Raw genomic sequence first — 12,564 nt, 5'->3', positions numbered from 1 at the left:
TCCCGGCGCCGCCCGCAGACTGCATTTCCCAGCGGTCCCCGCGCGTTCCCGCCGACTCTCGCGAGACCCGCGGGGCACGCCGGGAGTTGTAGTTCCGCGCCGGGGAGAGCACGCGCTGCCGGACCGGGCCCGTGTCGCGGCGCCGCGGGGGCCGCTGGGAGTTGTAGTCCGGCGCGGAGGGAGGGGGCGGGGACTCGCCTTCCCAGCGTGCCCCGCGCGGAGCCCGCGCTCCTGCCCTGCTCGCGCTTTCTCGCTCGCGCTCCCCGGAGTCTCCTCAGCGCGGCGGCGGCGGCGGCGGGGGGCGGCGGCGGCGGCTCCCACCATGTCGGGCGAGGAGGAGGCGGCCGAGCTCACCATCGCCGAGGACCTGGTGGTGACCAAGTACAAGATGGGGGGGGACATCGCCAACCGTGAGTGCGGGCCGCGGCCGGGCGGGGGGCGATGGGCCGGGGGCGCCGGGCCTGGCCGGTGCGGAAGCAGGGGGGGCGGGGGGCCGTTGCCCGGGGAGGGGCGGGGGGGAGCGGCGGGCGTGGGGCCTGGAGTGAGGCCTGGAGTTCACCCCCCGCACTCTCCCCCTTAACGCCCGTCTCCACACGCTGGTGGGGGGGGAGGGGGCGGCCGCATGTTCCCCTCGGGGCGACGGGGGCTCCCCGGTTGCCGCAGGCCCCGGCCCCGCGCGGTGGCCGCCGGCGGCACGTGGCCTCCGCGCCCCACGTGCACCGGAGGAGGGGGGGAGGCGGGCAGGGCCTGCCGCCCCCCGCTGCCTTCCCTCCCTCCGCCGGCGGGGCCCGGCCCGGCGGAGGCGCTGGCCCGGGACTGCCCCGCTCCGCTCTTTTGTTGGGGGTTTTAACACGCCCCCCCGCGTCCCGCCGGGCACGGCAGGGCCCCCCCGAAGACCAGCCCCGCGCGGGGGGGACACACAGGATCGGGGCGAGCCCCCCCAGGCCGGCCCGGGAAGGGGGGAGCCCCGCAGGGGGGCCCGTGACACGCGTTGTTCATCCCTAAAACTTTCCCCCCCGTGTCCCCCCCTTCCCCCCGTGTTATTTCCTTTTTGTTGTTATTTTTTTCAACGCTTTTCTTCACCGTCTCACTGACGGCCCCTCCGGGGAGGGGGCGGGGGGGGTGACAGCTCGTTAAAGAGCTCCCGGGACCGGTTCGGTGAGGCAGGACCGGCCCCGGTCCTGGCGTGTCCCACACAGATTGTTGCTGACTTGGGACGCTTCGTCGTCGGCTCCCGAGGGTAACCGGGGAGTGGAAGCCGCGGGGCTGTGAGCCACGGCCATGTGGGTGCCCCTCTGGGGAGGGAGGTCACCCCTTTGGCTCCTCTGGCTGCTGGGCAAGCAGGATTTAAGGGTGGCCTCCCCCAGGTGGCCCTGGCTCCCTGACGGGTGCTGTGAGCGTCTTTAGGAAGAGCAAACGCAGAACTGTGGCAAAAAGTTCCAAATGCCTGAGGTTCTTGTCAGAGCAAAGTGCCTTTAATGATAGAAACTGCCTTTTAATTCCCTGAACGACACGCTGTGGAAGGACGGAGCACAATTAGTAGGTGTTCCTTGGTCAGTGCAATCACGCTCTCTGCTTCGGAGTTTGGTTTGAACGCTCTGATGAGCGCGGCTCTCCATTTATCTTTGCACTCGGTTTGTTTAAAACATTTCCTCTCCTCGCCTCTCTCTGTCCTGCCATCCACCACATGTCTCTTTATCAGAGTTTTGTCTGTACTTAAAAACATTCCCAGTTTGTTACTTGCGGCGCACGGAAAGGTGACTGAAGGGATTTGAAATTTAATTCATCACGCAGGTGAAAAGACTTAGGGTTTTTATTCAGTGTCAGCGAAATTATGAAAACCCTCCTGCTCGTGGACATCCCCTTCGTCTCTTCCGAAGCATTTATTGTACTTGGAGCACAGGCATCGGTGACAGAAACTCCCACCTGACAGAGGCACTTCACCCAACAGCCTCTTGTAAAAACAATGTGCTCGCAGGGCGAGGAGGAACTGCGAGGGTACCTTTTATCTCGGGATCCCACAACATTTCAGGGTCAGCTTTGTGACTCCCTGTGAAATGTCCCAGCTGGGGAGAGGAGGGAGAAGGGGAAGTGGCAGCTCGGGGTCCGGAGCAGCTCAGCCCCCAGAGTAGTGGCGAGGCCATCGAGATGTGGCTCCTCCAGCAGCCCCCTGTGCCGCCATCCAGATGTGTTTGTGATTGTCACCGCAGCGTTTCAACCAAACCTGCCGCTTTTACGCTCCTTTCCCTCCTTATCTGGTTTTATAAAGCACAAGGCAGGGTGCCTACAGCGGAACCAAAACGCTGCTGGGACTTGCGGGCACTGGCATATTCCCAAAAGTGGGTTCAGGCAGCAAAAGTTCCTCTGGCACGGAGCAAGGCCTGTGGAGTTCCGTGTGTCAGGCGGCGCTGGCGCTGCCAGGCCAGAGCAGCAGCACGTGGGTTACCTTAAAAACACCTTTCTGCAGAGGAAGGGACTGGCGTAACTGGCTCTGCTGCGCCCGTCCTGCACTGCTGCCAGCTCTCGTGCCCGGCCAAGGCTTTCAGCTGCTCCGTGCCTCTGGTCCCGCACGTCCGCAGCGCTGGCCCCTGCCCTTTGATGTGCTGCGCGTCCCGTCTCCCAAGTAATTTTCAAACCTGTTTCTGTAGCTCTGACTTCTCCAGGAAGAATGTGGGAGTTTCTGCCCAGCTGCTTTTTCGGACGGCCCTCGGTCTGTGCAGGCCGGTGGCTGAAGCTGCAACCCCCAAAATATATTTGTTTGCTTGCATTCTCTGTGAAAACGTTCTCAAAAACAAAATAACAATTAAAGGGGGATTTCTGCCTGCCCACGGTCCTTTTTGGTGAAGAGCTGAGTCCAGAGTCTTGTTCCCTCTTAGAAAACAAACAGATCTGTCCACCATGGTGCCGTGCGGTGAACGTTGGTGTTAGATTTAAGGCTGTTTATCGTTAACGTGCTTCAACAGCTCCATGTCTGTGTTTGAATTAAGGGGTCCTGCGTGCGGTGGTGGAAGCGGCAAACTCTGGAGCTTCGGTTCTCTTCCTGTGCGAGAAGGGAGACGCCATGATCATGGAAGAGACTGGCAAGATTTTCAAGAAGGAAAAAGAAATGAAAAAAGGTGAGGCCTGCTCCAAAGACTCTCTTCAGCGTGGCCACGGGTTTTGGTCCTGTTGAGTGGTTGGCGTGAATTGTGAGAGCACAGAAAGCGCTACTCTGTGGTAATTAACGTAAGAAATAGTTTGCTATTCCCAGAAAGCCAGTTTTAACCCAAATCCTCCCTCCTGCCCTGCTTGTAAGCACCACTGATGAGCCTCGGCGTCCTGTTCCGATGCATCCCATCCTCCACGTTGTTGTCCCCAGTAGCTCTTGTTTCAGTGGGAGACCTGTGGTACCATTATCGCTGGTCTGTAGCTGCCGTGGAAATTGTGTGACGCTCGCGTGTGTCACCCAGAGCTCCCTGATTTCTGTTCTGGAGACTCGAGGTCCCTTTTGCAGGTGTCTCACCACCTCGGATGTATTTCTTTGACATCCTGGGCAGAAGGAGAGTCGGTGCGGGAGCAGCCCACACGCCGCATTCCTCGTGGCTCTTTGGCCAGAGACTTGTGTAACGGGGCATTTTCCAGCACTTCAGAAACCGAAATCCTGAGTGAGGATCCCCACTGGCGGGGCTGCTGCCTCTGCTGGCTGTGAGGCTGCAAGATTTCATGGATATATATTTATTTTTTTTTTCCCCTTTGTAGGTATTGCCTTCCCAACGAGTATATCGGTAAATAACTGCGTCTGTCACTTCTCCCCACTGAAGAGTGATCAAGACTACATCCTCAAAGACGGAGACTTGGTCAAAATGTAAGCGTCTCGGTTATACTTCTTGTTACAACGATTGTGTTACACTGTTGGCATCTGAGCTTTGCTTTCTAATCCTGCTCGGTGTGTTAAATACTTCCTCGGCGTGGCTAATTAGAGACTCTAATAGCCAGTCAAGTGAAGTGCTGGAAACACGCTTGAATCTTCTGATACTTCTAGAAGTCACAAAAGTTTCCTGAGCTGTGACGCCCCGCCTGTAATTAACTCTCTTTGCGTTGCAGTGACTTGGGAGTCCACGTCGATGGCTTCATAGCGAATGTAGCACACAGTTTTGTCATAGACGCCTCCAAGGTAGGTTGGTAATGGAGTGGTGTCTCCCGTCGCTGCTGTTTTACCTGCGCTCCGAAAGGGAGATTAAAAAGCTGATGTTTGGGTGCTGCTGGTGCCAAAGGCGGCGGTGGCGGCGCAGAGCCTCGGAGCAGTGTCTGCTCCGTTTCGCAAAGGCGCCGCAGGTCTGGTGTCACAGCAGCGATGGGGCGAAAACCGTCCCTTTCCTAAAAATTATCCAGCCCTCTGGCAAATGAGGGCTGAGTGTTTCACTGTTTCAACATGGACAATTTTGCAAGGTTATGTGTAATTTGACAAACCACGTGTGAGCGGCGCTGCAGCGAGCTATTTGCATGTAGAGTGTCTGGGGCTGTGGGGCGGACTGGGCAGACTGGTTTTGCTGCCCCCTCTACTGGCCGAGGCCCAGGGAGTCGCTACCTTCGCCTCTGCAAACTGAGCTGAGGGGTGACCCCAAAATTAGTCCCTTCTGCCCACTTTTCCTGCCTGCACGGACTCTTCTCAGCCGGGGCTGATGGCAGCGTACAACCCCAGCACATGTCGGTGAGGTCACCACCGCGGCACGTGGGGTTTGGGCCGGCATTTTGGCAGTGACACTGAGCCACGCTCACGTGCTGGGAATCAGTGTTGCGTGTGTAAAGTCACCACAGAACGAATTTTTAGCTGTATTCTTGGGAGGAGGATGGCGGCGTGGGTCTTGATAATGGTTTTGCTCCAGTGGCTGCGTCTGAGCGACTTAGTGGGGAGAAGACAAAAAAACCAAAAGTAATCTTTTGAAGTGGACTGAAATCTTTGCAGTTCACGTTTCTGGCTACAGGGGAGTCTTGTTTTGTCTTCAGTCTTTGACAGTGATGCGCTTGTACGAGGGTGTCTCTGTTGAAACTCGAGAGAGAGTCGATTTGGTTGTGGCAGATACTCTTCTGCTCTTCTCATGGAGGAGAGACTAATGATGGAGCTGGAAGCCTTTCCACCTCTGAGCTACATTTCTCTGTCCGCGTCAGGGGGGACGTGTCCAGTTAGATGGAGAATCTCCATCTCTAGACACTCAGAACAGCTTTTTTACTAATAAGAGGGAAGGGAACGCACCTTAAAAAGCCTTTATTTTTTTGTTCTTCCAGGAAAACCCCGTGTCAGGCCGTAAAGCCGATGTCATCAAGGCGGCTCATCTTTGTGCCGAAGCCGCGCTGCGCTTGGTAAAGCCTGGAAACCAGGTGAGTGACTGCTACGAGGCAAAGTGTGTCTGGGCACGGGGCGAGGAGCTCAAGTGCAGGCGCTGCCTGTGCCGCGCTTTGTGTGCCGCAAGAAAAGCATGTGACCTCGCCTGGGAGGAATCGCCCAGCGATGTGGGGAATGTGGAAGCAGCTGTCTGCAGGCAGCTGAGCCGCTGCTGGGGTGAGCACCGGCCTGCTGGGGCTCTTCTGGCAGCACCTCCGGCTTCCCTGCGGGACCCCAGCTCTTCCTGTGCCATGGTGGCTTCGCAGAGAAGCGTGGGTGCTCCCACTCGCCAGTCCTTTCCTTGCTGGGGGCAGCTGGGCTCGCACAGCCGGTGTTCCCTTAAGTCTCCCACTGGCACTTCTCCCTCCTCAGGCGCCGCAGCAGCCATAGGCGATCTCCTTTGTCGCTGTGTTACTATTCCAAACGTACTCGCGTCGCTCTTGGTTCCTGCTGTGCTCCCCTAAAGAGGGGTGGCTTGTGTGAAGGCACCGGGTGCAGTGCGGGAAGCTGAGCTGACCTCGCGTTCTGTGTCATTTTTATTGATGCAGGATTAAAAATGGAAGCCTGACACTGTTTCTCCTTTTTTTTTTTTTTTGAGGGTGTTAGAGCACCAGTCGGTTAGAAAGCCTGCCCGTTTTATCACAGAACGCTGTCAAGTTAAAACAACTGTCATGCTCGTGGCTTGAATTTTGTATCCTTAATGTGTTCTCATGTGTTCTTCATCCAGAACACACAAGTGACAGACGCGTGGAACAAAATAGCCCACTCGTTTCACTGCACGCCGATCGAAGGTAAGGACGGGGAGCAGCCAATCGGGGGGAGTGATGTTTTAGCGGCCCACCAAACCCTGCTCAAATTCTGGGAAGCGTTTAATGACTACGATTCCTGGACACGCCATCTTTAAATGCAGCAGCCTTTGCTAAAAAAAAAAAAAAAATCCCTTCGAAACTCTCTATATTCTTCTTTCTTCCTCTGTTGGTTTTTTGGATTATTAAAGATCCGTTAATCTAGGAATGATAGACACGGGCGTCCATGGCTGGTAGGTAGCGTGGGCTTCCTGCCGACCTCGGGCAAGTCGCGCGACCCTCTGCTTTCGTACTGGACCGCTCGTAGTTAAAACCCCTTTAGCGAATACGCAACAGAGCTCGTTTGTAAGGCAAGAGGCGCTGCAAAGAAGCCCATAGATGTGCAGGGTATGTAATTTCCTGCCAGCTCTAAGCCGATTCCCGTTGTCTTCGCGGGGTTGATAACGGGGGGCGGGAGGGGAAAGGCGCTGGGGCAGCTTCTGGTGGCAATGAGACCGCTTGTGGGAAAAGGTGGCGAGAGCTTAGCCTGACATTTGGCACCCGCAGATGCTTTCCTCCTACTCGGTGACATCACTGTCAAAACGGTTCTTTCGGCCACAATTAAATCGGTCCATTATTCCATTATTAGTTAGATTTCCTGAAAATACTGCAAAGCTGGCTCCTTCTCTTCGCTCGCCTTAGCCCAGTCTTGGAACATGGGTTCCCTGTTCCGTGTGTGGGATGGCTTTGTGGGTCTCCTCAATGCTCTGCGCCTTTCTCTGTGAAAAACCATGGCATCAGCTGCAGTGAGGAGGCGGCCGCTCGCACTGTCAAGGGAGTTTAAGCAGCCACTGTTTTGGAAACAGTCAAGTGCCGTAATTATCCAGGCACTGGCAGCAGCATAAGGCCCCGGTTGATGAAAACAAACGGAGCTGTTGGCGGCTGGGGCTGTGCTTCCCCTCCCCGCCAGCGGCCGCCGTCCTTCCTGAGGGGAGACGTGCGACTGTCCCTGCTGGGCTGGTGGCCTGGGGAGCGGAACAGGAATGGCCGCGAGTGCCCCTTCAATTTGAAGGTGAAGTGTAGGAAAGGAAGGAAAAGGGAAGCAAATCCCCCAGAATACCCTTTGTGTGCTGTACAGCCGAGGTGCTGGGGAAAGGACTGAAAATTTCCATTGATTTGGCATCTTTATAAACACCCCGCACGTGCCTGCGGGTTCACCTCCGCTCCATTGCAGCTCACGGCACGTGCCCGATGGAGACGTGGCGACGCTTCAGAGTGCTTGGCTGCTGGCCGTGCCTCGTGCCGGCGCTTCCAGCTCCTCCTGGCTGGCGAGGAAGCATTGCTGAAGTCAGGGTGGGCTTTGGGGAGCCCGGGCTCTGTGCTAATGCACTTGACGGCCTGCGACTGAAGCCGTAGATGGTTTCCTTCACTGCTGGCTGTAGCCGAGGGCTGCAGTCCTGGGCCCTGGGGTGTTTGTAACCCAAGTCCCGGTGTCGCTGGTTTGCGGCTCAGAGGCGTTAATGGATTCTCTTGTCGCGGCAGGGATGCTGTCACACCAGCTGAAACAGCACGTGATCGATGGAGAGAAAACAATCATCCAGAACCCTACAGACCAGCAAAAGTAAGCATCACCTCTGGGGTCGCTGCTTCCAGCAGCAGTTGGGCGGGGTGTGACTAGGTCCAGAATGGTGACCCTGTTTCTCGCTGCAGTATCAAGGGGGAGGACGTAGCAGGTATGTTTGATTTAACCGGGGTATAGACTGCTCCCCGTATGGCCTCTTTCTTAAAGTCTGACCCAATATGGCAAACTAACAGCTCTCTAGCCCCGTATCTTCTTGCCCTTTCTGTGTGAACGTGAAGCGTGGCTCTGTTTGGGGGTTGTTCTGAGAAGGAAAGGCTGGAAGTCGCTGACGTGAGGCTCCTCGCTGGCACCTACGAGTGTTGTTGGTTTCTGTCCAGTTTCTCGAAGGAGTCTGCTGGAGGCTGCCAGCAAAATAACCAACTGTTGCTCCTCGTAGCAGTGGATGCAAATTCACCAGGAGCTGTGCCAAGACCTACCGTTTTGTCTCGCAGAAGCTGCCAGGAGCCCACTGGATGGTGATGGCTGTCAGTAGGATCTCGGCATGGTTTTGACCTAATGAGCTGGATATGTCATTCCGTTCTGTTCCAGCAGCTCTTCTCCCTCAGAGATCCATCGGGGTTGGGTCTCCTGCTGAACATTTATTGCTCAGTGGCTTTAAAATCCAGCTCTTGGCCTGTAAGTTCTTCGGCGTGGCGAGGTCCCAGGCGTGGTGGGGCTCTTGGCCTGCCTGGGACATGACCACGCGTTCAAAGAGCTGGTGCTGAGTGTCCGAGAGACCTCCCACCCCTTACTGGGGATGGAGCTGCTTGTCATGGGCAGGAGGAGCCCTGGCTGGTCACTGGTTTTTCTCTGCCAGCCCATCACTGACCAGCTCTGCCGCCGCTTCTGCTCTTCTGGTCAGGAACTTGGTCACTGCAGCACAACTTCGTGCTCCGAGACCTTCTCTGGCTGAGCCCAGCGTGGGCCTGTTGGAGGCGCTCTGGCCGTGTAGGAGGTTTTTGCCTTCTCTATTTACCGTTCAGACTCACCAAACTTTGTTTTTTTCTTTTTTTCTTTTTCATCCAGGAAGGACCACGAAAAAGCAGAATTTGAGGTCCATGAAGTTTATGCTGTTGACGTTCTTGTCAGCAGTGGAGAGGGAAAGGTGGGTTTGGTGCTTCTCGGTCTGCCGTTCCGCTGTGCGTGTGGTCAAAGCGGCCACGTTTTGGGATAGTCGTCAGCATCGGGTGGTGCTAACAGCCGCATCCTTGCGAGTGCCAGTCCCAGACAAGGAATACTTGCTGCCTGGCTCTCGCTGCGTCTTTTTGGGTGGCACTTTTTCGATCCCAAAAGTCGAGGTGCCCCTTTCCAGTGTTGGAGTACAGGCGGTGCTGGCGGGGCAGGAGGTTGGCTGGTGTGGCTGAGGAGGTGCTGCGCCGCTTCCCTGGTCTCTCAGCGCTGTTCGCATTTTCAGGCAAAGGACGCCGGCCAGAGAACTACAATTTACAAAAGGGACCCCTCCAAACAGTACGGCTTGAAGATGAAAACCTCCCGTGCCTTTTTCAGCGAGGTGGAGAGGCGCTTTGATACTATGCCATTTACTCTCAGGTATTTGCTCTTACTCGTGGCCTCCCTGTGTGTTCAGAGCCGGGCGCTTTGCGTGAGCTTACAGCCCGCGCTGACGACAAAACCGACTTGATTTCCCGTCACAGAGCGGGAGGCAGCCTTTGCGGCTTTACGTGGGGTTTGCTGTATTTGAGCCCAGGAGTGGGTGTAGGAAGGATGTTACAGGCTTAAGCAGGAATCCCAGGCAGAGCCTGAGGATTTGAGAATCTCCTGTGCCTCGTGTGGCAGGTGGGGAGCGGGGAATCGCGTTTAAAATAAAACAGAGTGGGGTGAAAGCAGTGTCGGGCTGCCGCGTGCAGGGGCGAGGCGGTTCCAGTCGGTTTTTATAAGTGATTTACTCTCAAACTAAGGAAACAATGTTCACTGGATGGGCTCTTTTCACCCTTAAATCCGCTTGCCTTTTCCGCTCTCTGGAGGTAACAGTGCACCCGGCAGCTCCCTGCTCCGACAGTCCGCTTTGTCACCGTACCGCGACAGGGCTGGGGCGAGGGGGACACAAGGGATTCGAGTCTCCAGCCTGACCCTGGGGGCAATTCTGAAACCGGCAGGGTGGAATCTGGCTTCTAGGAAAGGTCCTGAGCTCAGGTGTGGCTCTGTCTCCTCCGCAGGGCATTTGAGGATGAGAAGAAGGCCAGGATGGGGGTGGTGGAATGCGCCAAACACGAGCTGCTCCAGCCTTTCAATGTCCTCTACGAGAAGGAAGGTGAGTGCCGCGGGTGGGAGCCGGCTGTAGACAACTGTCGGTGGGTTCCGGAATCTGGCGAGAGCGTTGCTGACTCTGCCGCTGTGGAAATACCAGAGATGCACTTCGAGGGCCCTGGGATTTATCCTCCAGGAAACTCGCTACCCGTTTGGCTTCTGGATTTTGTTTTGGAGTCGTTCCAGTGATGAGATGAAATTTTTATTTTATTAATTTTTTTTTTTTTTTGTGGAGTGATCTCCTGGGCAGGAGGGAGGATTGCTGGCTGAGGCTCGCTGGTCGGCTTACGGAGCGGGCTCGGCAGGTGGTGCCGAAGGAATTGTTTTGCCTGGCCGGGGCAGGTTTAAGAAGTTCCTGCAAGATGGTTTGGGGTTTTTTTTTTGGTTGTTTTTTTTTTTTTTTTTTAACAGTGACAATATAGAAATCGCATAGGAATCGAAACATCTGGCCGAGATACCTAGTGGATCAGATTTGTGGGGCGGCGGTGCAGTAACGCCCCTTTCTGTCTTGCAGGAGAGTTTGTTGCACAGTTCAAATTCACAGTGCTTTTAATGCCCAACGGTCCCATGAGGATAACCAGCGGCCCCTTCGAACCGGAACTCTACAAATCCGAGTTTGAGGTGCAAGATGGAGAATTGAAGGTTGGTTGAAAAAATAATAATAATAAAACGGATGCAGCGCATCGCACGGCTCACCCTGGCTTGGCGTCCCTCGGGGTTGAAGGTGGGAAGGAAAATCCGCACCACGACCGCAGGGGAGGGACCGAGACCTGAGCTTAGAAAGGGAAAGGTTTGCTGAAGGCCAGCTTGGGCCCCTGCTTTCCTGCCTCGGGCACCAGCTCTCGTGGCTCGATAGTGCCCAGCCCTTTCCTAGGAGGGGCTGAGAACTCGCCACGGCTGGCTCCGGGGCCTCATACCTCGTCGGGGTGTGAGCCCGTGGCGTTCCCCGACCATCTCTGCGCCCCTTGGGACTCCCCTCAGTGGCTGGCAGCGCTTGGTCGGCTTTAAAGGCGGTTTCCCTTTATCTGCCGTCAAAAAAAGGAGTCGGCTTTCTAGCTTCTTACGTTTCCTTCCTGTCTTCAGGCCCTTCTACAAAGTTCTGCAAGCCGGAAGACCCAGAAAAAGAAGAAAAAGAAGGTAATTTGGCCAGGTTTGGGGGGGGGATTCTCTCGCGCTCGGCAGCACCCAAACGTTGCCCAGCTCCTGCTTTGGGTCCACCTTACAGAATGCCCCTGGTGTTCCCCTGCCTCGGGAAGCAGCAGCCTCCCGGAAAGGGTCTCCTTCTTTCCCTCCTTTTTCTTTTTCTCTTTCTTTTCCTCCCAAAAAGGTCCCTTGAGGTGGGGCGGGGGGGCCGGCCGTGCTGTTCCCGTTGTGGCGGCACGTGGTCCCCCGAGCGAGCCCCCTTCTGATGGCCGCTGTGGCTTTGTCTCCGCAGGCTTCCAAGAACGCTGAGAACGCCACCACGGGGGAGACGGCGGAAGAGAACGAGGCCGGCGACTGAGCAGCGCCCGCTCCCTCCACGTAGCGCCCGATTCACACACAGTCGCCCCCTTTTTCCCCCCCTTCCCCCCCGCCCGAAAAAAAAAATTTAAAAAAACCAAACACAAAAACAAAACAACAAAAAAAAAAAAAACCCACACAAAAACCAGAAGCGAAATAACCCGGCACTGTTTGTCTCATAACGACCAAACACCAAACAGGCTGGACTTCCCACTGACTACAACCAGCTCCTCTTGACTTTGCCAACCAGGGAGGGTTCTCTCAGCCACTTCAGACTTCTTAAAAAGAAAGCAGAAAAATAAAATCAGGAGTAAAAGCTAGTCTATAATCCACTCTTTCTAACCTTTTATACTCCCCACACATGAAGAGTTGAACAACCAACTGAGAGAGGGAGCGAAGAGAGCCGCCTGCTTTCCGCTTCCTCCCTTTTTTCTTTTCTTTTTCTTTTTTTTTTTTTTTTTTTTTAAATTTCTCCCTTTACAGATTTTCTTGGAGGGGGGAAAAAAAAGAAAAAAAACCAACCAACCAAAACCCAACCCAACAGCTGATCACGCCCGAGGAAAAAAAAACAAAAAACCGCCCTGTGTTTGGCGACCCGGTACGCGTGGACGGTGGAAGGCGATCGGCCGCACAGGCATTCCTCGCCGATACCCTGGGGCGGAGGATTTCTCGCTCTTCTCTTTTAGCCTCTAGATTGTACATTTATAATTGGGAAGAAAAAAAAAAAAATATAAAATTTTATGTCCCCTGTGAAACTGTAGACTGTTCCGTCTACTCTGGTCTGTCTCTGCCTTGATTTTTACGTATAAACGCTCTATTTTTTAACACGCCGCTGTGGCGAGCTCGTTTTTAAACCGACTGTCCAAGCTGCTGGGGGGCAGATGAGGTTTCCCCCCGCAGCCCCGCGAGCTGCCCGCGCCGGCGGGGGGTGAATTCCCTGGTGTCCGGGGGTGGTGGTGGTGGGGTTTCTTCTCCTGTTTCCACGTCCCGGGAGCACATTCCGCTCTTGGATGTGCTTTTGGTGGCTCTCG

General features: G+C 55.5%; 1 protein-coding gene across 1 annotated transcript; it reads left to right on the top strand.

The window, feature by feature from the left end:
* Nucleotides 1-194: 194 nt before the first annotated feature.
* PA2G4 (proliferation-associated 2G4) lies at nt 195-12,293 on the top strand. The gene is made up of 13 exons (XM_074565020.1): nt 195-410; nt 2,988-3,116; nt 3,739-3,844; nt 4,084-4,153; nt 5,266-5,358; nt 6,090-6,153; nt 7,690-7,768; nt 8,795-8,873; nt 9,183-9,316; nt 9,943-10,037; nt 10,548-10,675; nt 11,117-11,170; nt 11,469-12,293. The coding sequence occupies exons 1-13, from the start codon at nt 323-325 to the stop codon at nt 11,532-11,534; spliced, it is 1,185 nt and encodes a 394-aa protein (XP_074421121.1). The 5' UTR covers nt 195-322; the 3' UTR covers nt 11,535-12,293.
* Nucleotides 12,294-12,564: the final 271 nt, after the last annotated feature.

This window comes from Larus michahellis, chromosome 22 (genome assembly GCF_964199755.1).
Source record: "Larus michahellis chromosome 22, bLarMic1.1, whole genome shotgun sequence".
NCBI classification, from domain to species: Eukaryota; Metazoa; Chordata; class Aves; order Charadriiformes; family Laridae; genus Larus; species Larus michahellis.
The sequence above is the reverse complement of the archived record's forward strand: the minus strand, read 5'-3'. Positions and strand labels throughout refer to the sequence as shown.